This window comes from Bufo gargarizans, unplaced genomic scaffold (genome assembly GCF_014858855.1).
Source record: "Bufo gargarizans isolate SCDJY-AF-19 unplaced genomic scaffold, ASM1485885v1 fragScaff_scaffold_782_pilon:::fragment_2:::debris, whole genome shotgun sequence".
In the NCBI taxonomy this organism is placed as follows: domain Eukaryota; kingdom Metazoa; phylum Chordata; class Amphibia; order Anura; family Bufonidae; genus Bufo; species Bufo gargarizans.
In genome coordinates this window covers 1,093,756-1,120,106 of record NW_025334188.1, presented here as the reverse complement: position 1 = coordinate 1,120,106, position 26,351 = coordinate 1,093,756, and the positions used below count along the sequence as shown (strand labels likewise).

General features: G+C 44.2%; 1 protein-coding gene across 1 annotated transcript in view; it reads left to right on the top strand.

Moving 5' to 3' along the window:
- ZNF385A (zinc finger protein 385A) overlaps nt 1–26,351 on the top strand; it is a 244,630-nt gene that overhangs the window by 110,130 nt on the left and 108,149 nt on the right. The window contains exon 3 of the mRNA XM_044273608.1: nt 19,282–19,424. Coding sequence (XP_044129543.1) covers nt 19,282–19,424 — 143 coding nt within the window. The remainder of the gene's footprint in view (nt 1–19,281; nt 19,425–26,351) is intronic.

The window sequence follows — 26,351 nt, the reverse complement described above, 5'->3', positions numbered from 1 at the left end:
TGAAATCTATCCCAAAAAGGGTATATAATATTGAAGGTGCACATAGGGTCATTCAGAGTAACTTCACACACACCCGCTACTGTGTATTTCCAAGTCTAATTCTGTCACTAAATCCATACCGGTGACCCAGCGCCTAAATACTAGGCCTCAAATTTAATTCCCTCTAAATCTCTCGTTACCCACCGCTGTACTGTTGTTGCTGGGCAAGATATTTAGTGTCCGTCAAAGCACATTTTTTGTTCTGGGTTGAAGTACAATTCCCAATTTAGCAATTTCATAATTTAGTGGTTTCTGCTATATCAGAGCTATTTGAAATCTATCCCAAAAAGGGTATATAATATTGAAGGTGCACATAGGGTCATTCAGAATAACTTCACACACACCCGCTACTGTGTATTTCCAAGTCTAATTCTGTCACTAAACCCATACCTGTCACCCAGCGCCTAAATACTAGGCCTCAAATTTAAATCCCTCTAAATCTCTCGTTACCGTTGTCCTGTTGTAGCTGGGAAAGTTATTTAGTGCCCGTCAAAGCACATTTTTTGTTCTGGGTTGAAGTACAATTCCCAATTTAGCAATTTCATAATTTAGTGGTTCCTGCTATATCAGAGCTATTTGAAATCTATCCCAAAAAGGGTATATAATATTGAAGGTGCACATAGGGTCATTCAGAATAACTTCACACACACCCGCTACTGTGTATTTCCAAGTCTAATTCTGTCACTAAATCCATACCGGTGACCCAGCGCCTAAATACTAGGCCTCAAATTTAATTCCCTCTAAATCTCTCGTTACCCACCGGTGTACTGTTGTTGCTGGGCAAGATATTTAGTGTCCGTCAAAGCACATTTTTTGTTCTGGGTTGAAGTACAATTCCCAATTTAGCAATTTCATAATTTAGTGGTTTCTGCTATATCAGAGCTATTTGAAATCTATCCCTAAAAGGGTATATAATATTGAAGGTGCACATAGGGTCATTCAGAATAACTTCACACACACCCGCTACTGTGTATTTCCAAGTCTAATTCTGTCACTAAACCCATACCTGTCACCCAGCGCCTAAATACTAGGCCTCAAATTTAAATCCCTCTAAATCTCTCGTTACCGTTGTCCTGTTGTAGCTGGGAAAGTTATTTAGTGCCCGTCAAAGCACATTTTTTGTTCTGGGTTGAAGTACAATTCCCAATTTAGCAATTTCATAATTTAGTGGTTCCTGCTATATCAGAGCTATTTGAAATCTATCCCAAAAAGGGTATATAATATTGAAGGTGCACATTGGGTCATTCAGAATAACTTCACACACACGCTTCTGTGCATTTCCAAGTCTAATTCTGTCACTAAATCCATACCGGTGACCCAGCGCCTAAATACTAGGCCTCAAATTTAATTCCCTCTAAATCTCTCGTTACCCACCGTTGTACTGTTGTTGCTGGGCAAGATATTTAGTGTCCGTCAAAGCACATTTTTTGTTCTGGGTTGAAGTACAATTCCCAATTTAGCAATTTCATAATTTAGTGGTTTCTGCTATATCAGAGCTATTTGAAATCTATCCCTAAAAGGGTATATAATATTCAAGGTGCACATTGGGTCATTCAGAATAACTTCACACACACACGCTTCTGTGCATTTCCAAGTCTAATTCTGTCACTAAATCCATACCGGTCACCCAGCGCCTAAATACTAGGCCTCAAATTTATATCCCGCTGAATTTGAATACAATACATTGGGCCAAATAATATATTTGTTGTTGTGGTGAACCATAACAATGAGAAAAACATCTAGTAAGGGACGCGGACGTGGACATGGTCGTGGTGGTGTTAGTGGACCCTCTGGTGCTGGGAGAGGACGTGGCCGTTCTGCCACATCCACACGTCCTAGTGTACCAACTACCTCAGGTCCCAGTAGCCGCCAGAATTTACAGCGATATATGGTGGGGCCCAATGCCGTTCTAAGGATGGTAAGGCCTGAGCAGGTACAGGCATTAGTCAATTGGGTGGCCGACAGTGGATCCAGCACGTTCACATTATCTCCCACCCAGTCTTCTGCAGAAAGCGCACAGATGGCGCCTGAAAACCAACCCCATCAGTCTGTCACATCACCCCCATGCATACCAGGGAAACTGTCTCAGCCTCAAGTTATGCAGCAGTCTCTTATGCTGTTTGAAGACTCCGCTGGCAGGGTTTCCCAAGGGCATCCACCTAGCCCTTCCCCAGCGGTGAAAGACATAGAATGCACTGACGCACAACCACTTATGTTTCCTGATGATGAGGACATGGGAATACCACCTCAGCATGTCTCTGATGATGACGAAACACAGGTGCCAACTGCTGCGTCTTTCTGCAGTGTGCAGACTGAACAGGAGGTCAGGGATCAAGACTGGGTGGAAGACGATGCAGGGGACGATGAGGTCCTAGACCCCACATGGAATGAAGGTCGTGCCACTGACTTTCACAGTTCGGAGGAAGAGGCAGTGGTGAGACCGAGCCAACAGCGTAGCAAAAGAGGGAGCAGTGGGCAAAAGCAGAACACCCGCCGCCAAGAGACTCCGCCTGCTACTGACCGCCGCCATCTGGGACCGAGCACCCCAAAGGCAGCTTCAAGGAGTTCCCTGGCATGGCACTTCTTCAAACAATGTGCTGACGACAAGACCCGAGTGGTTTGCACGCTGTGCCATCAGAGCCTGAAGCGAGGCATTAACGTTCTGAACCTGAGCACAACCTGCATGACCAGGCACCTGCATGCAAAGCATGAACTGCAGTGGAGTAAACACCTTAAAACCAAGGAAGTCACTCAGGCTCCCCCTGCTACCTCTTCTGCTGCTGCCGCCTCGGCCTATTCTGCTGCTGCCGCCTCGGCCTCTTCCTCCGCCTCTGGAGGAACGTTGGCACCTGCCGCCCAGCAAACAGGGGATGTACCACCAACACCACCACCACCACCACCTCCGTCACCAAGCGTCTCAACCATGTCACACGCCAGCGTTCAGCTCTCCATCTCACAAACATTTGATAGAAAGCGTAAATTCCCACCTAGCCACCCTCGATCCCTGGCCCTGAATGCCAGCATTTCTAAACTACTGGCCTATGAAATGCTGTCATTTAGGCTGGTGGACACAGACAGCTTCAAACAGCTCATGTCGCTTGCTGTCCCACAGTATGTTGTTCCCAGCCGGCACTACTTCTCCAAGAGAGCCGTGCCTTCCCTGCACAACCAAGTATCCCATAAAATCAAGTGTGCACTGCGCAACGCCATCTGTAGCAAGGTCCACCTAACCACAGATACGTGGACCAGTAAGCACGGCCAGGGACGCTATATCTCCCTAACTGCACACTGGGTAAATGTAGTGGCAGCTGGGCCCCAGGCGGAGAGCTGTTTGGCGCACGTCCTTCCGCCGCCAAGGATCGCAGGGCAACATTCTTTGCCTCCTGTTGCCACCTCCTCCTTCTCGGCTTCCTCCTCCTCTTCTTCCACCTGCTCATCCAGTCAGCCACACACCTTCACCACCAACTTCAGCACAGCCCGGGGTAAACGTCAGCAGGCCATTCTGAAACTCATATGTTTGGGGGACAGGCCCCACACCGCACAGGAGTTGTGGCGGGGTATAGAACAACAGACCGACGAGTGGTTGCTGCCGGTGAGCCTCAAGCCCGGCCTGGTGGTGTGTGATAATGGGCGAAATCTCGTTGCAGCTCTGGGACTAGCCAATTTGACGCACATCCCTTGCTTGGCGCATGTGCTGAATTTGGTGGTGCAGAAGTTCATTCACAACTACCCCGACATGTCAGAGCTGCTGCATAAAGTGCGGGCCGTCTGTTCGCGCTTCCGGCGTTCACATCCTGCTGCTGCTCGCCTGTCTGCGCTACAGCGTAACTTCGGCCTTCCCGCTCACCGCCTCATATGCGACGTGCCCACCAGGTGGAACTCCACCTTGCACATGCTGGACAGACTGTGCGAGCAGCAGCAGGCCATAGTGGAGTTTCAGCTGCAGCACGCACGGGTCAGTCGCACTACAGAACAGCACCACTTCACCACCAATGACTGGGCCTCCATGCGAGACCTGTGTGCCCTGTTGCGCTGTTTCGAGTACTCCACCAACATGGCCAGTGGCGATGACACCGTTATCAGCGTTACAATACCACTTCTATGTCTCCTTGAGAAAACACTTAGGGCGATGATGGAAGAGGAGGTGGCCCAGGAGGAGGAGGAGGAGGAGGAGGAAGAGGGGTCATTTTTAGCACTTTCAGGCCAGTCTCTTCGAAGTGACTCAGAGGGAGGTTTTTGGCAACAGCAGAGGCCAGGTACAAATGTGGCCAGCCAGGGCCCACTACTGGAGGACGAGGAGGACGAGGATGAGGAGGAGGTGGAGGAGGATGAGGATGAAGCATGGTCACAGCGGGGTGGCACCCAACGCAGCTCGGGTCCATCACTGGTGCGTGGCTGGGGGGAAAGGCAGGACGATGACGATACGCCTCCCACAGAGGACAGCTTGTCCTTATCCCTGGGCAGCCTGGCACACATGAGCGACTACATGCTGCAGTGCCTGCGCAACGACAGCAGAGTTGCCCACATTTTAACCTGTGCGGACTACTGGGTTGCCACCCTGCTGGATCCACGCTACAAAGACAATGTGCCCACCTTACTTCCTGCACTGGAGCGTGATAGGAAGATGCGCGAGTACAAGCGCACGTTGGTAGACACGCTACTGAGAGCATTCCCAAATGTCACAGGGGAACAAGTGGAAGCCCAAGGCCAAGGCAGAGGAGGAGCAAGAGGTCGCCAAGGCAGCTGTGTCACGGCCAGCTCCTCTGAGGGCAGGGTTAGCATGGCAGAGATGTGGAAAACTTTTGTCAACACGCCACAGCTAACTGCACCACCACCTGATACGCAACGTGTTAGCAGGAGGCAACATTTCACTAACATGGTGGAACAGTACGTGTGCACACCCCTCCACGTACTGACTGATGGTTCGGCCCCATTCAACTTCTGGGTCTCTAAATTGTCCACGTGGCCAGAGCTAGCCTTTTATGCCTTGGAGGTGCTGGCCTGCCCGGCAGCCAGCGTTTTGTCTGAACGTGTATTCAGCACGGCAGGGGGCGTCATTACAGACAAACGCAGCCGCCTGTCTACAGCCAATGTGGACAAGCTGACGTTCATAAAAATGAACCAGGCATGGATCCCACAGGACCTGTCCGTCCCTTGTCCAGATTAGACATTAACTACCTCCCCATAACCATATATTATTGGACTCCAGGGCACTTCCTCATTCAATCCTATTTTTATTTTCATTTTACCATTATATTGCGAGGCTACCCAAAGTTGAATGAACCTCTCCTCTGCCTGTGTGCTAGGCCTAAATATATGCCAATGGACTGTTGCAGTGGTGGGTGACGTGAAGCCTCATTCTCTGCTATGACATGCAGACTGATTCTCTGCTGACATGAAGCCAGATCCTCTGTTACGGGAGCTCTCTCCTCTGCCTGGGTGCTGGGCCTAAATTTATGACAATTGACTGTTGCAGTGGTGGGTGACGTGAAGCCTGATTCTCTGCTATGATATGAAGACTGATTCTCTGCTGACATGAAGCCAGATTGTCTGTTACGGGACCTTTCTCCTCTGCCTGGGTTCTGGGCCTAAATTTATGAAAATTGACTGTTGCAGTGGTGGGTGACGTGAAGCCTGATTCTCTGCTATGATATGAAGACTGATTCTCTGCTGACATGAAGCCAGATTGTCTGTTACGGGACCTTTCTCCTCTGCCTGGGTTCTGGGCCTAAATTTATGACAATGGACTGTTGCAGTGGTGGCTGACGTGAAGCCTGATTCTCTGCTATGACATGCAGACTGATTCTCTGCTGTCATGAAGCCAGATTGTCTGTTACGGGACCTCTCTGCTCTGCCTGTGTGCTAGGCCTAAATATATGCCAATGGACTGTTGCAGTGGTGGCTGACGTGAAGCCTCATTCTCTGCTATGACATGCAGACTAATTCTCTGCTGACATGAAGCCAGATTGTCTGTTACGGGACCTCTCTCCTCTGCCTGGGTGCTGGGCCTAAATTTATGACAATGGACTGTTGCAGTGGTGGCTGACGTGAAGCCTGATTCTCTGCTATGACATGCAGACTAATTCTCTGCTGACATGAAGCCAGATTGTCTGTTACGGGACCTCTCTCCTCTGCCTGGGTGCTGGGCCTAAATATATGCCAATGGACTGTTGCAGTGGTGGCTGACGTGAAGCCTCATTCTCTGCTATGACATGCAGACTAATTCTCTGCTGTCATGAAGCCAGATTGTCTGTTACGGGACCTCTCTGCTCTGCCTGTGTGCTAGGCCTAAATATATGCCAATGGACTGTTGCAGTGGTGGGTGACGTGAAGCCTCATTCTCTGCTATGACATGCAGACTGATTCTCTGCTGACATGAAGCCAGATTGTCTGTTACGGGACCTCTCTGCTCTGCCTGTGTGCTAGGCCTAAATATATGCCAATGGACTGTTGCAGTGGTGGGTGACGTGAAGCCTCATTCTCTGCTATGACATGCAGACTGATTCTCTGCTGACATGAAGCCAGATTGTCTGTTACGGGACCTCTCTGCTCTGCCTGTGTGCTAGGCCTAAATATATGCCAATGGACTGTTGCAGTGGTGGCTGACGTGAAGCCTCATTCTCTGCTATGACATGCAGACTAATTCTCTGCTGACATGAAGACAGATTCTCTGTTACGGGACCTCTCTCCTCTGCCTGGGTGCCGGGGCCTAAATATCTGAGAATGGACTGTTCCAGTGGTGGGTGACGGGAAGCCAGATTCTCTGCTATGGAACCTCTCTCCAATTGATTTTGGTTAATTTTTATTTATTTAATTTTTATTTTAATTCATTTCCCTATCCACATTTGTTTGCAGGGGATTTACCTACATGTTGCTGCCTTTTGCAGCCCTCTAGCTCTTTCCTGGGCTGTTTTACAGCCTTTTTAGTGCCGAAAAGTTCGGGTCCCCATTGACTTCAATGGGGTTCGGGTTCGGGACGAAGTTCGGATCGGGTTCGGATCCCGAACCCGAACATTTCCGGGATGTTCGGCCGAACTTCTCGAACCCGAACATCCAGGTGTTCGCTCAACTCTACTGGTCAGGTATGAAACATGCCAAGTGATGATGAAACACTAGAGGCACCTCTGAGAACCTGGGATGGAAGAGTTCATAGAAAGTTTTCCTTTCCATTTCACAGTAGTGCCTATGAGACAAACTCTTATTGCTCCGGCTAATGTGGGTTAGCCTGAAGTAAGATGGAAAAACCGAAGTCAATGCAGAAAGCTTTTTTAGGAAGGTCATGTTAGAAAGGGTTATTGCCCCCACCGTGTCACTTACTAAAACATTACTGAGTGCGCAGAATTTTAGGCTGTCAAAACAATTTTTGATATGGTGATATGATATCATATGTACTAATTGTAGACATGATAATTATATAGCAACAAACAATCAAAGCTGCACCAATTTAGACTTCACCAGACACAGCACATATCAGATTAAGTTGATACCTAATGACATGTAAACTGAGGAGCGGACCAAGGTGTAGATTTCACCATTACAGCTCATCACGTTATTTTAGTTCTGTGTGACAGTTGCGTATTGTTTATGCAGAACATAATCGTCTGTACATTCAGATGTATCAGGTAATTACAGACACTTCATAAATGTTTCATTTTATGTTAATGTTAAGATTTTATTACCCTTTAGAGTCTTAGGCTACTTTCACACTGGCGTTTTAGCTTTCCGTTTGTGAGATCCGTTCAGGGCTCTCACAAGCGGTCCAAAACGGATCAGTTTTGTCCTAATGCGTTCTGAATGGGAAAGGATCCGCTCAGAATGCATCAGTTTGCCTCCGTTCCGTCTCCATTCCGCTTTGGAGGTGGACATCAAAACGCTGCTTACAGCATTTTGCTGTCCGCTTGACGAAACTGAGCCAAACGGATCCGTTCTGACACACAATGTAAGTCAATGGGGACGGATCAGTTTTCTATGACGCAATCTGGCACAATAGAAAACGGATCCGTCCTCCATTGACTTTCAATAGTGTTCAAGACGGATCCGTTTTGGCTATGTTAAAGATAATACAAACGGATCCGTTTCTGAACAGATGCAGACGGTTGTATTATCTGAACGGATCCGTCTGTGCAGATCAATGACGGATCCGCACCAAATGCGAGTGTGAAAGTAGCCTTACCCGTGTTCACAGGTCCTAGGCGCAGCTCATTCTGTTCCAATGAATTGGGCTGAGCTGCAATACCAAGCACAGCTGCTTTCCATTGGATGGAACTGGGCTTGTTGAGCTACAAAAAGGCCACAGCGCTCATAGAAGCGCGGTGGCATCTTCAAACAGCTGATCAGCGGGGGCCCTGAATGTCAATCTGCCGATCTGATATTCATGACTACTGTTGAGCAAATCACTTCGATTGTAATTTCCTGGAAAATTCAATTCGCGGCGAAACTGAATTTGCTTTTGCTTCTTAGTAGCAAAACAATTTTCCATGAAATAGTGTAAAAAACATGTGTTCATACATGATTGGGGCATCTGATAGCATAATCGTGTGCAAAATAAAAAAATAAAAAAAATGAAATTATACTTACCTCATCCATTTGCTCCCGACAGGCTGGCCACAGTCATCTTGATTGAAGATCTTGCATGAAATCCCGTGCCCTGTGACGTGCGAGATTTCGTGCTAGATCTTCAATCAAGATGGCAGCGGCCAGCCTGTCGTGAGCAAATAGATGAGGTAAGTATCATTTCATTTTTATTTTATTTTTATTTTAAGTCCGATTATTGATATCAGATGTCCCAATCCTGTATGAACGCAGCATCTGAGGGGTACAATGACGCAATCGCGGCTCCCTGTCATTGCACCCACTACTTACAAAGTAATGCGCTTCATGATAAAGTAATTTGTCACAAAGCTAATTTTTTTGTAAAATTCAGCAAAGAAGCCAAATCACATTTTTGAATACTTCGCTCATCTCTATTGATGACCTTTCATAGACATAATAATAATAAAAAAAAAGTCTACATCACTTTAAAAAACTTTATACTTTTTTAGAACATTTTATTGTCACATTTGGATAATACCAGATGTTTCAATCCTATCTGGACCTTTCTCAATGGTGCATCTATGAGAAAAATATACATAGAGGCATAAGTATATATCAACCAGAATAGGACATGTACACATAGAATAATTATACCATACTCACCTGGACACATTGAATAAAATGTTCCAGAGTGCAAAGACTCCTGTGCAGAGTCCTCCACAGGCCCCCACCATGGGGTACTGAGTGCAGGTCTCCTTTTCTCAGAATAATATCTTAAGGATATGTCATCAATATAAAAAAAATTGGAAAGCCCCTTTAAGGCTAGGTTCACAGCTGTGGTGAAGGTTCCAGCAGGAGCTTTTGGTTCTAGCAACAACAACAACAAAAAAAGGATGAAATACCATTGCACACAGTGGTATTTTGTCTGGTTTGTCATACCAAAAACCTGGCGGACCCCAGTATAGCGAATGTGATCTGTCAGGTGCCAGTGGCGTCTGGTATATGGCAGAGCTGGCAATTCCGGAATTCTGTTCCTATGCTGGCCATACACCGCTTTAGGCTGACAGCTGATTAGAGGGAAATAATCCACTGCCAGGCCCCAGGGAACCAACATACCCAATGAAATGTACTCTCCTCACACATCTGCCAATAGGGTACAGTCAGGATGCTACCATACCATTAGACAGTCACCTGGTGCGTTTGGTTCACTTTTATGTAGTGTGTATAACCATCTAAAGAGGTGAGGGGCCTACTCAATGTAGATAGTGGAAGATGAAAAGGCTGATTTAATGTGGACGTAAAGCAGGTAAAAGGCAGTGGAAAGTTGAACAGTCGGAGAATAGGTAAGAGAGAAAAAAGACAGAAGAGCAAATAATCAGAACCTTTTCATCTCCTGAACTCACCTGCTCTTAGTGGAACGGGCCCCATTCCAAGTTTTTTTTCTCTGTGACCTCATGGTGACTGCTTCAGTGCACATAACCTGCATTTATTTTACATCTCCACCCATTGGCTCTTGTCAGAACATGCAGATATTTGCAACACCATTCATTCTGAATGTGAACAGATTGCTAGTTGTACAAAGTGATTGTATTTTTCCTACCTATTGCAGCAGAGATATTCAACTTTTCATAAAGGAACCTCAATACCATAAAGCCAATGTGGCAGCCTTTAAGAATCTCGGAAATCTCTAGTTGCTCACCAGAAGCCTGAATTTGGTTAGACCACTTCTTAGTAGCACATGTCACTGCTGATGTGGTATCTCCTGCTTTCCCCTCCCTTGTCCAGATCACAAGTCATGGGATTATCAAGTCTTGGGTGGCACTGAAAAGACCTTGACTTCTGACTTGCAGAAGTATAAGCATTGTCTAATTTCTAATTTGTCCAAACCACAGCAGATCTTCCAGTTTTTTATTTAATCGAACCCCTTGATGTGTGTGGCCATTTTTTTATTACTGCCAGACAGGCCTTGCCAGAGTGAAATGAATGAATACATGTGGAGATGATGACAGCAGCATTGTCTAAAGATGGTGTGACTTCAGTGAAAGATAGTGCCAAAAGATTGACTTACCTTTCTAAATGTGTGCTCTTTGGCCACATGTATACAGTACATCATCCATGAAATTGACATGGAAGAACATGATCTAAGCAACCAAGTACAGACAAAACAATACAAAAGGATAAAACGCTCCATTTTTATCACCAGCACTAGTAGACCATTGGTGCTCAGGTAGGACAGAAGCTGAGTCTAAAAGGCATATTTTATAATATGGAAGTATATTCTGGTTAAAAATACTTATAACAAGGTTAAAGGCAGTTTCTGGGAGCTCGATATTGATGGCCTATCCTCAAAATAGTTCATCAATATCTGATCGATGGGGGTACGACTCCAGGAGGCCGCAGCACTGACTAGAGCACTGCAGCCTTCTCAAACAGCTGATCAGCAGTGGTGCTGGGAGTCGGAACCCCACCAATCACATACTGAGGACTTATCCTGAGGATAAGTCATCAGTATTGAACTGCCTGAAAATCAGTTTCACACAAAGCAGTCAAGGTTGCTGTTTAAAGGGGTTTTCTTGGATTTTAATATTGATGACCTATCCTTAGGATAGGTCATAAATATCAGATCTGCGGGGGTCCGACACCTGGCACCCCTGCCGGTCAGCTGTTTGAAGAGAAGACCAGTACTGTCTTTCCTTCATTGTTTACCTGCTCGCTATCGACATTGCAGTGGTGAGCAGGTGTAATTACAAGCTGTCCTATTCACTTCTATGGGACGGCTCTGTAGTATACACTTGAACAGGTAGGAGACGTCCCATAGAGGTGAATGGGACGGCTTGTAATTACACCTGCTCACCACTGCGATGTCGATGGCGAGCAGCTAAACTATGAAGCTCTTGAACCAGCTGATTGGCGGGATGCCAGGTGTCAGACCCCTTCCAATCTGATAGGTCATCAATATTAAAATCCTGGAAAACCCCTTTAATCCAAAACAATACTTGACCTGAATCTGAACAGAATCTTCTAAAAAGGAAGGAAGATCATAATTTATTTTTCTATGTACAAGGCAAAAATAATCAGACCAGACAACGTCAGCAGTGTGAAGCGGCACTGTGATGAAAGCAGTCGGGGGCATGGTCCATCACATCTGCCCATACCGCTACAAGATGACAAAGTGACTGTCGGAGAAGACAGCTATGGTCCACTGAGCCTGTCCCTTTCCTTAGAAGTGATGACATTAGGGTTTACTGCAGTGACAACTTGTAAATGTAGTCATTTTAAATAAGATTTATAAGGTGAGGACATACTTCATTTTTACAAGAGTCAACAGTTTTATCATCGGAAACATATAAACTCTGCTATCTAAACAGACTATACCCTTTAAGCACCACATTGGGACCATTGGCTGCTCTGTGTAACTAGCAGTAATGCAACTTGACACACAAAAGAATCTGGGAATGCCTGTGCATTTATTGGCAGAGCAATATAAAGTCAGGCTAATCAAAATATACATTGACTTTTGGGGCAGAATATGAACCTTCTTCAGATACTATAAGAGAACAATACAAATTGGATTGAGATGCAGTAACACAGGTGGAGTACGTATAGGACAGCACAATGAAAAACTGATGACAGGTAAGTATCATGTGCGTACCAATCATGTATGCATAGCATACTCATGTGATCCTTAGCTGTCATCAGAATACAAATGTTGGTCCATATTCTGGACAGAAAGGTCATGTATACAATGATTTTGCACTACTTTGGAATTTACTGTGCCAAACTGTATTACTGCTTCCATACAGGATAAGACCCTAATTGAGCACCGCAACCAGACAACTTGCCGTGTAGCCTATTCTACACCGTTTGTTATCACATGGTGAAAGGATAAACGATTATGGAGCCAGACTGGATATACTGTATCTGGTCGTCACCCATAGCCACATACGTCACTGTCACTTTGACATTACTAATGCTATGTTGGTTTTAATGAGCTTTAAAGGGGTTGGATGCCGTCCCAGGAGACCCCAGAGTGTCATCCACAACTTCTCAGGGCAATTGGGGCACTTTTGATTTAGGTTGAATTTATTCAGGCCCAAATTGAATCAGCTGACCGAATGGGATCCAAATAGAATTTTGCAAAATTTGCTCATCACTAGCTGGGTCTAGTCCTGTTTGACAAATTGAATTTAAGGGCGCTAAAAACAAAGCAAAAAAAAAAAACTTTATTGCAGTAAACTGCTTTTAAAACACTGGGTAGAAGACACTTCAGTCACTATAGTATTGATTCCTTTAAATATTACAATATTGTGGGCAAGGACAAATACTGCTATCATGCAAATAATGTGCCAGAGCAATTATCTCTCATTAGCTGGCAATGTATCTCCTAGTATTGTCCTGGTCCTATCAATATCATTAGTGAGGGTCTCGGTGGGGAACCAGTGTATATACCACACCAACGCTGCTCTGATATTCAGTGTATTGCCAAAGTTCCACTCATCCTATTTAGCAATGTATCCCTCACTACTGAATCGTACAAAACATTGTAGCAATCTGTCAATTATTAACTCATTCCCAAGGTCAAATATAGGCTCAACGCGTTTCTGGTTTGAAACAAAACCCTCATCAGGAGCCCTTTGATTTCTAAAGTTCTAGCCTACTTCAACAAACAAACAGACAGACAGACAGACATGTATGAGCGCACGCCACCTCTTCATGCGGCGGCGCTTCTGGCACTATAGCCGCCGCCACATGACGTGTCTTCTACCCAGTGTTTTAAAAGCAGTTTATTGCAATAACGTTTTTTGTTTTGTTTTTAGAGTCCTTAAATTCAATTTGTGAGCTATACGTATAGCTCTGGTGCTGAAGAAGCTCTTCTGATTGGCATCTTCTCTGGCCGATTTCCCTTCAAGGGATTTTCCTGCTTTTAGGATACGGCTACACAGCGACAATAAGTCTTGCGACAATAAGGTACAACTGCACTGTGACATGTCGCACAACATTTTTTGTAATGTTAGTCTAAGGCACGGGTGTCAAACACAAGGCCCGCGGGCCGAATCCGGCCCGCCAGACCTCGTCATGTGGCACGCGTAGCCGCCGCCGGCCGCCAGCCTTCACCTTTTATTATCACTTCCTGCAGGCGGCCCCTGCAGGAAGTGATAATAAATCGCATAATGAGCGGCAGGGCTTTTTTTCTGGCGGAACGCACCGGAACGGCGTTCCGCCACCTTTTGACATCGCAAGATGTCACACTGCAACATGCTGCGACTGTGACACCACAGTCGCACAAAAATCCAACTTGAATAGATTTTTGTACGACTGTTGTGTCGCAGTCGCAACATGTCCCATGTCACAGTGCGACACCATAGACTGTCATAATAAAAAACGGTACGGGTCGAAGATGCGGCCGTAGTATGGCAAACATGCCGAGAGGCGGCCGGACAAAAAACGCAGTGTGTAAATTCGGATTTCAATTTTAGAACTTGAAAACCATTTTAAAACATCCGAAGTCAGCTTCAGTACCAAGACACCAGCCGGTACCGAAGCTGACTTCAGATTCCTCTTTTAAAATGGTTTTCAAGTTTAAAAATCGAATGCTGAAGTTTATTCACCAAAGTCTCACAAGACTTCGGTGATAATAACGAATTTCACCTCGCCGAAGCCCACCCATTTTAATGCTGTACGAAGACGCTCTCCTTACAGCATTAAAAAAACGTTTTGAACAAATCCACTTTGGATCTTGGATCCGAAGCTTGATTCGCTCAACGCTATTACCGATCATCGCCTCGTGTAAAGTTACCTTAAGACTATAAAACTGACAACTCCTGTGGGAAATGTAATGGTGGTGATATTAGTTGTCACACACCTTTCCTAGAAATAGACATCACTTAAGAAACATTTGTATCAGCATTTGGTTCAATATAAAAGTAAAACGCGAGTTCTATTAAATGGAGACTGTCACAAGGGCAGATTACACAACGCAACATATGAAAAAAAGTATGACGTCTGCTCAGAAAATCAGGGCACAAAATTGATTTAGAAGGATTTATCAGATACTTAATGGTTGCAACCACAGTGAAAGTGGGACATGAAAAATTAGCAACTCAGATGATCATAGTCAGAAACAGAGAAGAGCCGTTCATGCATAGAGAGTGATGAGAGGGAAGCTACTAATTGCACATGAAATAAATAAGATCTGTCTGAGATGGTCGGTCAGATGTTGCCGGTAAGTCAGACAGATAGAGGTAGGACTCGACATATCATGGTATGAGAGGATGACGATGCTTTGGTATATGCAGTACAATAGTGTCCTGCTCCCATTGCCATAAGGGGAGATGGTGTATTAGGGTGACGTGACTCCAGCTAGACGTGACTACATGTATGGACTGGACTGTCAGAGTAGTTCAATTTTCAGGTACGAAGTGATTAAATAAGGTGGCCGACACAAAGACACAGACACACTGCTGCATCCAAGGAGATCTGAGAGACCACTCCAAAAATCTTTATTATTATACCTTTATGATAATGGGAGTAACTGAGTGTTTCAGGGCGGTTACAATACTTAATAATCAAACGTAGCACATTACATAATTGGCAATATCTTGTAGTCTGAAGACTGGGTAAAAGTTCATTTAGACAAGAATCTAGGTAAAAAGTCAATTCTCAAGAACTAAATTCTATTTGGACACGTATACCGACCATCTGGGTCCATTATGTAGAAAAAACATTTCCTAGCATCTCTTAGAAGGAAATTATTTGGTGCTTTATGTTTTCTAAGTAGTGAAATTCACTTAAATATGAATCTGTATAAAAAGATGGATCTTTGACAGTTTTCTGATAATGTAATGGCTTGAGAGCCTGTATGGCAGTGTTAAGGGGGTATTCCAGTGGTAGTAACGTATCCCCTATCCATAGGATAGAGGATAACTATTATATCAGTGGGGGGTCCTAATGTGGGGACTCCCACCATCACAAGAACAGAGACCCCATATTCCCTGGGACCTCTTGAAACGAACGGAGTGACAGGTTGAGCATGCGTACTACCGCTCTACCACTAATCTCCATTAATCTCTATGGGAGTTCCGGAGTTAACCAAGTACAGCGCACAGCTATTTCCAGAGATAAACGGAAAGGCAGAAGCTGCAGTGCGCATTTTCAACCTGCCACTCTTTTCATTTCAGGGGTCCCCCCAGGGTATGGCGTCCCCTTTGGGGGGGCCTAGCAATAGAAGCCCCACCAATCTAATAGTTATCCCATATCCTATGAATATGACATAACTTGCAATTGCTGGACTACCACTTTAAGTTATGTAAAATAGGATAAATTGTTTTTGTATTATTTTTATGGTGTTTGTTATGAGGACAGATTAACTGTTAATATTAACAAAAGCTGAACCACTGAGCCTTACAGAATAAAAGGGTCCATGTATTTGCTAATAAATAGGCATCTGAGGGCAAAGGAACCTATATGTTTTTAACATCGGGACAGAAGCAGACCCATACAGTACCTAGCTATTGATGCTTAGAGGTTTTATAACTCGCAGGCTCCCTCTAGTGTTCACTTACAGTATTAAACTGGTGGCAATATAACTGCATTATTTTCATATACCCTACCTGTCTTATTATAATTGGGCCATATCTTTTACGTCTCATGGTTCATTTTTGTTCATTTTTTCCTGTTTATTGACTTTTTTTTATGCTGACATTGGCAACCCATTAAATCATTATTTTATTATGATACATTCTATACAATTTCTCATCATTACTTACATATCAGGACGTTTAACATTTGGAGCATGTACTAATAAAGCCCTGTGTAGAGCAGAGCGCATCTCTCTAGCTTGTCCCTGCACCTGGTGTGAGGGGGTGTATGATGTGTATATACTGCTCGTCATGAAGTGTGTTGTCTGATGCTGCATGCTTATTACCAGTGACTCACCTATCATTGAAAAGGAAAGTACCGTTTAGGGACTCTGTGATCACTGTTTAATGAACAATTTTATCTAAATTCTAAACAGGCCTGTGATATTTAACACATATCTAATCACAGTGCACTATGAATGATGTAGTGATGACAAATTCAGCTCTGCTACATCCGTATACCAGTCATATGCATTTCTGCTCATGGATATTTCTTCTTTAAGGGGCATCAATATATTGTTAATTCTTGTGAAATATCATGTCAAAAATTTAAAGAGGACCGGTCAACTCTCCTGACGTGTCCCTTTTAGTACCTATTTGCATTCCCCATGTAATAACAATCCTGGAGCATCTATTCTTATGACTCCTGCTGTTCCCCATTTATTCCTACTAGAAATTGAATGAATCAGTCTACAATGAAGGCGCAGCTTGGGGTGGGGGGTGTCCCTATACAATCTGACACTGGCGGCACTGTGATTGGATTGTGTCTGAGCAGACTGTGCAGGGACACATCGCCAACTGGTAACACCCAGCTGGACCTTTATTGTAGACTGTAGGCATTTCACTTATATAAGAGCTGAGCTTCAGCACCCCGGCACACAGTGGAGAGAAGCTTGTGCTTATGGCTCTATCCTCTATATCATTTCTGGCACTGGAGGCTAAACAAATGAAACTGATTATGGGGGTGCAGGGTGTTGGATCCCCCACTAATCTGATAACTGATGATCTATTCTGAGGATAGGCCATCAATATCTAAGTATTGGAAAAACCCGATTAAGGCTTCTTAGTCTCACTGTCTCAGAATCAGCCGGGCAAAAACCACTGCATGCAGCGTTTTTTGCCCAGTCGGTAATCGGCATATATTCCGGGTAGCATCCAGATCTCTGCCGAACCCCATTATAGTCAATGGGGTCCAGCTGGAAGGCGATAGTATAGTTCTCTATTGGAACAGCCTGACGGATTTCCCTGCCGCAAGTCATTTAAAAAAAGTTGAATTCTCAGCATCTCCAACCAGCTCGAAGGAACACTCTGGGCAAAACTCATAAAGTGGTCTATGTCTGATTCAGGGCCCAAGTGCCATGCACCACCTCCTCAAATTTTGCACCAGGCATAACACAATAATACGATTTTGCTCAGGGTATTCCTTTTAATACCGATGTTCTCACTTTGAACACAGATGATGTGCATCAATAACCGTAGCCTGTGGTTAGTATTAGTCACAGCTTTATGCAGTCCATACATTTCATGTATAGAAAGAACGTCTAGCTGCACAGCGTTTCAATTGAAAATGCAAAGCTCGGTGAGAGCAGCTTCCGTCATTTTGGCGGTCTGCAGTTATCGCAGGTTGTGATTCATCCTAATGAGAACAAACTTTACAGTACATACTGTATGATGTGCTCTGAGCTCCGAAAACCTCCCCTGTCTCTGGTGCATATACCCAAAAATCCTGTGAACTTTAAAATCATCAGATGGTTCTTTTGTAAGCCATATAAATAGCGGGATAATTATCAGATTCTCCCCAGAAAGATAATAACAACCTGAATCTGAGACACAGTGAGAGGGAGCAGAAAACACATAAGCTCTGCAAAAACCACATTGACGTCGGTCCATTTTCTAAAACAAACTGAATCCACCGAGGTCAGCCTCTAATAACATGGCTGGAGACATCGGGGAGCTTGATGTAATTACTTTTTCTGATTGCTAAGTCCATTGTTGTTTTTCTGACAGTGGAAGCTGAGCCAGGTCCTCTTCTGTTCTTGGTCGGCGACGGCAGATTTCACAGGATTCAGAAGTTTTAAAGTCCAATACCCTATATTTTCCATCCAAGTTATACAGTCATTTTAGTGAATCCACAGCACCAAACTAAAACATAAACAACAAAACAAAAGCCCATGGCGGCGCTAACTAAACAGTGGGTTTTTCTCACTTATGCTTAGCACATGGGCTCATGCACGTGACCATTGTTGTTTTGCGGTCCGCAAAGCACAAATACCGGCTGTGTGCATTCTGAATTTTGCAGAACAGAACAGTCGGCCCATAATAAAACAGTCCTAACCTTGTCCGTAATAAGACATGTTCTATACTTTTGTGGAGAAGACATACGGACATGGAATGTACATGTAGTCTTTTCCGTTTTTTTGGCGGGGGGAACCCCATTGAAGTGAATGTTTCCGCATACGGGCTGCAAAAAACAGAACTGACAAAAAATATGTTTGTGTGCATGAGCCCTAGCACAGGAGATTACGCTTTACACAGTCAACAGATCATACAGTTTCCAGACTTATGGCTGGCTTTATACACACAGTGATGAGCCCAGCAGCTAAACCTGAGTTTGCCCCAGGCTAGGGGAAAGTGGTGTACTGGAGTGGGGGAGGGAATGGCAGGTTCCTCTATCAACACCTACCCGCCATTCCATAAAAAGCCATGCCCATAAAATACTTTAAAGAAAAGTGCCTCAGCACACTATACTTTGCCAAAACCACTTAGCTTTCCTGGAGATATACACCCTCTCCAGTACTTTACCAAACACCATGAACAGGTGTGGCACTATTTGTGGAAGGGAGCAGCCATTTTCTTTACTAGCCCTTTAATGAAGTACCCCAACATTGTTTGTCTATATAGTGCAGCACAGGCATCCTATGCCAGAACAGCCTGCCGGAAGGCTGTGCCACAAATGTGAAAGAACTCTTAGCAGACACTTTTTAGAGTAAATAGGCCAGGCTTCCTAGTCATTGCTCATCTCTACAGTGCACATACAATATGCTTTATTAAACACATCTCCTATTTTTTTCAGGGAGCATTAACAGAGGCGCTAGCTTCCCCACCCTGCTGCGTCCTCCACCAGCCATGGTACAGCGTCACCTGGATATTAAACCTTTCCTCTCCTTTCCTGTGGAACCTCAACCTGCCTTGGGTCTCTTCCCCAGATTCAGCACGGTAAGCTTTGGTCTTTTAACATTTTTGGGATGACAGTTCCTCATCATAATCAGATTGTAGCTCTCATTTGCCATGGACTGTTTTGAAAATGAAAGACACAATCTGATTGGCTGCTATGAGGAACGTCTTCATTTTTCCTGCTCGCTAGTATGAACTGTACAGTATAATTCTAGTTAAAGCTGACTATACACATGTAATAGCTTGACAGCTATGCTATCTGATTTAAAGGGAATTTCTGTTTTCCCTCGATATTGATGACCTGTATACTCAAGATCAGATCGGAGTTGGACCCCCACCGATTAGCTGAGGATAGGTCATCACTATGAGGAAAGCAGAAAAAACATTCACATTTGACTTGGCCAAGTAGGAATGTTATCTCGGTTAGGTGAGACATATGAGGGGCTGCCAGACTCCACCATGATCGGCCATGTTAGGCTTCTGCTTGACATATCCGTATTAAAGGGGTTGTGTGGTCTAATTAAACTGTTGAGACCACATTGTTCAGGGGGTCTGTATTGTTAATGGCAGTGTGATATTAAAGGTGCCACGCAGCCATTAATATTACAGACCCACTGAATAGTACGGCCACAACACAACCGCACCGCGTGGTCATACCTTTAGAGGCTCCTAATAAGCTGGGGCAGGAAGACTCTGACGTCAAACCCTCCTCCGCATTAAAATAGTATCAGACGCTCATTTTGTTTTTATACTGAACTTCTGAAATTCTTCCCGAAATTACAGGTTTTCTTGTGCAAATTAGATTCACCCTTAGTTCCTCGTTTTCTGACCGAAGAAATAAGGATAATAATTTACAACTATTACCTTTCTGCCACTAAATCTCCTGCTAGAAATTAAATTAAGGTGTGGATCCTGATTTCAGCTGAAGGCTAAAGCTCATGAAAGGGACTATCATTACAAATGACACATATAGATAATGAGGACTTTGATGCAAGACGCTGAAATGAAGTGAATGTTCTAAAAGCTGTTATTAGTTATCATCACCTATGATGTTACTGCTGCGAAAGCCATAGAGCTCCCAAACAGTGTTCTTATTCTTCTGTGTTACTAATAGGAAGTTGTCTTAGGTAGTGTTTCTCATTGAAGAGAATGGAGACTTATGGGGTCATTTTTTAAACAGAAGTACATCTATATTAGGCGTATTTCTGGTGCAGATTGAGGTCCTTTGCGCCGCAATCTGCAACTTTTCCCCACTTACGCCAGGTCTAAAAAAGTGGGAGTGGCATCGGTGGGGACGGGCTGGCAGACCAGTCTCATTTACCATTTTCTATGTTTTAGGCGTTGAAAATGGTCTAAATGTAAAACAGCTAGGAAGCTGTCTTGCATTTAGAAGTGGTGGTAGATCCACCGAAGTTATGTTAGAGGCCGGTGCCTCTACATAACGTTGGCGGATCCACCACCTGCGCAGGGCCTTATTCAGACCGGCGTCTAAAACGCCCCTTCATTTTAGGCAATGCTAAATGGGAAAAAATATGCAAATTAGAGTAACCCCTACCAGCCAAACCAAGACACCCATCCTCATCAGCACACAGTAGGGTACTGGCTGGCTGGATCAGATACCCTAGACACCGCTCAGGACTACTGTTTGCCATTGAAGACCCAGCAGTCCATGGAGACTTTTTTTTTCGGGCAATGCTTCATGGGAAAAAGTATGCTACTCTGCTCTATATTGATGGACGGCAAGGACCCGGAAACAGCTGCCTGCAGGTGGGTGCTTTAGGTTTGGCTGGTATGAGTAAATTTTCATAGGCAAGTGTCTTCAAAGTATATCAGTAGTAATAATTTACACCAACTTCAAGGTCATCAAAAACAGATCATCGAGGGTCCGACACCCAGGAGGCTGCTAAAGGCTGCCTGATAACATGGCTTATACAAGCAGTCAAGCTATTGATTTATTTTAAATGGAGAGATAAAGAACGCCCTATTATCGCCCAGTGGTGAGCAAAGGTAGACCAGCTTATCCTCTTTGAAGAACTATATGCTTGGGAGACTAATACTAGGCACAAATTCCTAAAAACATGGGGTCTATAGATAACTTATAATAAACTTAAGCAAAAGATCTTTTTATGATAACCAGTCTTTTATATAACTTTTTCTTGACAGTACTCCTTGCACATAGTTATTTTTTGTCCTTTTTGTATCTTCCATCTTGTTTTTATGTTCAATGTGCACTTTTGCACCTCCACTCGGAGGGCTCCAGGGTTCATCTCCTGGACTTTTATTTATTACTATGCCACATTTTGAAACCCTCCTAAGTGTCACAAGGTCTCTTATATTGTGCTTTTTTTTTTTTTTCTGGATTGCTCATGTACCTTTATCTCTTTATTTAAAATGTTAAAGGTGTTGGCCAGGTTCAGGGCTGAGCACGGATATTAACTTGTCTGTGTTCTGTTACTATGTATGAGAGGAGCATCGGAGCATTTCCTAGCTCCAATGCTCCCCTTTGCCTCGCTGCACCACTGTTTGTTGTGAGCCAGGTGACATATCAGGCTTCACAACACTATGCTAGGTGAATATTTCCGCCTAGCAGTGAGCCCGGTGATGTCACCAGCACCAATAGGTGGTGTATAGCACTGCCCTAGGCAATTTTAGAGTCGGGTACCAGTGAACAATGCAGTGAGGCAAAGGGGAGCATCAGAGCAAGTAAATGCTCCGATGCTCCTCTCATACATGGTAAGGAAATACTTAGGCTACATGCACACGACCGTATTTTGTTTCAGTGTCCGATCCGGTTTTTTTGCGGATAGGATGCGGACCCATTCATTTCAATGGGTCCGCAAAAAACAAGGACAGCACACAGTGTGCTGTCCGCATCAGTATGTCCGTTCCGTTGCTCCGCTAAAAAAATAGTGCATGTCCTATTTTTTTCTAGTTTGCGGACAAGGATAGGCATTATTACAATGGATCCGCAAAAAAAACGGATCCGCAAAAAAAAACGGATGCCATACGTAACATCACCTGCAAAACACATGCGGTCGTGTGCATGTAGCCTTAAGATGTGATATTCAGGTTCAGCCCTGAACCCGGACAACCCCTTTAAAAAGTCATAAAAATAGACTGAATCAATATCAATAAAAATTGATTTTTCTATGCCCATTTCTTGCACTGAAGCCATTGTAAATGTGCCCTGATAGTGAAATCTGTTACATATGACTGGTGGTACATGTAAGAGCCCCACAATGGGCAGTTGTTTAGTATAGGTTTAGTAAACCACACATATTCTCAATATACAGTAATGTTACTTTGTAAACTGATGACAGCCCGGTCAGGAGATTTTACTTATTTATATCTTAGAATGTGATAGATTTTTCTCACAAGAATGCTTTAAAATTAGAGCTGCAGGAACAATTATGGAAATGTGATTATTTCAACCATGACTTATCGACCTGAGCAAACAGAGAAGCAAATAGAAATGAACTATGAACAGCTATACAGTAAATGCCCAGAAGGTTATGTGTTGAGAAGGCGGCCATCTTGGTCACTATTATTATATATATATATATATATATATATATATGTTATGGAGCAATAAGAATATATATTTGGTGAAGTGTTCTCCCCATTATGAAGTCTTCCATTATACTGTATGCTATGTTATATTTTACCGGGCCTAGCGGTGTCTGAATCTGTGTCTACGAGTTTATCTCCTGGTTTGTATGTTTTACTAAGCAGTTTTTTAATGAAGGTTTGTAGGTGTTTATAGTAGAATTCTGAGTGGCCTCTCTCATTGTAGGTTATATTATTACACGATACGTAAAATGGTTCTTTATAATACACCAATGGAATCATTAAAGCATCGCTCCAGGCAAAAGCTAAAAATTCACCTTTTGGCTCGAGTCATGGAGCTGTACGTGCTCCCAAAGCTCCATTCACCCGAATGGTGCCATTACAGAGGTCCCCTGCTGTCCCCAACTAGGCCACAGCTGAAGCCTGTGCTGCCATACCACCAGAGATGTGCTGTCCTGATCCACCTCAGTCAGTATAAGAAATATACACAGATAGAAGTACATAGTGTTACAATGATGACTACTCTCCTACTAGTAGCTAGAAATGACTGGGCCCCACAGCAAATGTTTGAATGGGGCCCCCCTCCCCCAGTAATTTTTTTGGAACCCCTTCCTTTCATGCCACCCCCATTCTTGTGGCTAGTAAACGCTCTCTCAGACCAGGCCGGCAGCTGTTCCATCTGTTTTTTTACACAGTCTATACTGTATATAATTTCATTGTGTAATACTGTTGAGGGGGCCCTGACAAAATATTTTAGTCCTCCTTCTCCTGGATGGGCCCCTTCGGGGTCAGGGCCCCAAAGCAGCAGCTTCCCCTGCTTCCCCTATAGTTATGCCCCTGTCTCCTACAGTATACTAGGGGTACTTTCACACAACCATTTTCAGAACAATTAAAGACAATGGAGGAGATTTATTAAAAGAGGAAACAGAGGAAAACTGCCTTAGTTGCCAATAGCAACCAATCAGATTCCACCTTTCATTTTTCTGAGCTCCTTTGAAAAATGAAAGGATCAATCTGATTGGTTGCTATAGGCAACTAAGCCAGTTCTCCTCCGCACCACCTTTGCTAAATGACCCTGAATGAGCCTATCCACATGGCCATTTTTTTAAACGATCAGTGGAGAGCGTACGCCCAAAAAATAGGATAAGCCATTTTCACAGATCGATAACCCCCATACAATTGAAGGGGCCATTTTACCGTAAAATTACCTCACTCCACTTTCTAAGTCCACTTTCACATTTTTACCTCTGGTGGAGGCGCTTAATAGTGTGTACCTACCCGCTGACATGTATGTACTGAGAGTCGTAGTAAAGCTGACTACGTTTCTGGCCTTGGAGTCATGGAGATGGCAGCCACTTGATGCTGCAATGTGGAATATACACTGCCTGTCCCAAAAAAAAGTCGACTGCTGGATTTAACTAAGCAAATAGTTATGAGCCTCCTATTGGATTATTACTGCATGGGCGATTATCTTTCAGCTGGCAATAAGTTATTTAACCCCAACTGGTGCAATGAGTTGCTTCTTATTTCTTAAACAACCATGTCAAAAGATACCTGTCGTGGTCGTGGAAAAGATGTTAGTCTGATTGAGAAGGGTCAAATTATTGGCATGCATCAAGCAGAGAAAACATCTAAGGAGACTGCAGAAACTACTAAAATTGGGTTAAGAACTGTCCAACGCATTATTAAAAACGGGAAGGATAGTGGGGACCCATCGTATTCGAGGAAGAAATGTGGCCGGAAAAAAGTCCTGAATGATCGCGATCGGCTTAATTGTTTGGTAAAATCAAATCGAAGAATAACAACAGTAGAACTCAGGGCTATGTTTAATAGTGAAAGTAAGAACATTTCCACACGCACAATACAAAGGGAACTCAAGGGATTGGGACTGAACAGCTGTGTAGCCGTAGGAAAACCACTAATTAGTGAGGCAAAGCAGAAAAAAAGGCTTAAATTTGCTAGGGAGCATAAAGATTGGACTCTGGAGCAATGGAAGAAAGTCATGTGGTCTGATGAGTCCAGATTTACCCTGTTCCATAGTGATGGGGGCATCAGGGTAAGAAGAGAGGCAGATGAAGTGATGCACCCATCATGCCTAGTGCCTACTGTACAAGCCTGTGGGGTCAGTGCTATGATCTGGGATTGCTGCAGTTGGTCAGGTCTAAGTTCAGCAACAGTATGTGCTCCAAGAATGAGGTCAGCTGACTACCTGAACATACTGAATTACCAGGTTATTCCATCAATGGATTTTTTCTTGCCTGATGGCACGGGCATATTCCAAGATGACAATGCCAGGATTCATCGGGCTTAAATTGTAAAAGAGTGGGTCAGAGAGCATGAGAAATCATTTTCACACATGGATTGGCCACCACAGAGTCCAGACCTTAGCCCCATTGAGAATCTTTGGGATATGCTGGAGAAGGCTTTGCTCAGCAGTCAGACTCTACCATCATCAATGCAAGATCTTGGTGAAAAATGAATGCAACACTGGATGGAAATAAATCTTGTGACACTGCAGAAGCTTATCGAAACCATGCCACAACGAATGCGTGCCGTAATCAAAGCTAAAGGCGGTCCAACGAAATATTAGAGTGTGTGACCTTTTTTTCACAACAGCGTTAGTAATTCCGTTATAACGGAATATTATGGAATTTTGGGAAGGAATGCAAAACGGAACCCTATGAGAGGCATTCCATTTTGCTCCATCCTAATACATTTCTATGGGCTGTAAGAAGGTACAAGGAATCATCGTGGATGATAGGTACATGTCACCGAGGTTCCTGGCCTCGGTGGAGTAAGAGCCGTTTTTTATGTGTCAGCAGAAGTTGCTGTTTGACACCTTGATACTTAGTATGGCTGTAATAGCTGATCCGGGACGGCTCTTACTGGGAGTAGTCAAAGTGCTGGGTGGGTGACTACTCCCCATGTTCCAGGCCAGGTTTTGCCAGGCATAAAAACCAGCCAGCACTGCCAGGTGGGGAGGATTACTTCCATCTGACAGTGGAGCTTAAGAGGTCTGTGTGCTGTGATTTGAGGGCTGTGTTGGGATCTGCGGCTTGAGCCGGGCTGGAGGGCTCAGACCCCTGTGAGGGTGAACAGGCCGCCTAACACCTGCCTGTGGACTTAACAAAGCAGAACTTCCAACAGGGTGTAAAGTAACACCCAGGAGAAAAGGTGACTGTTTTGTATATTAACGTTTCATGTGTGTGTGAACGATCACAAGCAACTTGTGTTTTTGTTTTGCTTTCACGTGTGAATAAACACTGATATTTTGAACTAAGAACCTGTACTTTGCCTCTGTGCTGACCCCGCTAATCAAAAACTACCAGAGCGAATCCCCACAGGGCACAAATAACGGTTCTGTTTTTTTCCGTTATGCATGACAGAAAAAAAAGTCCTCGC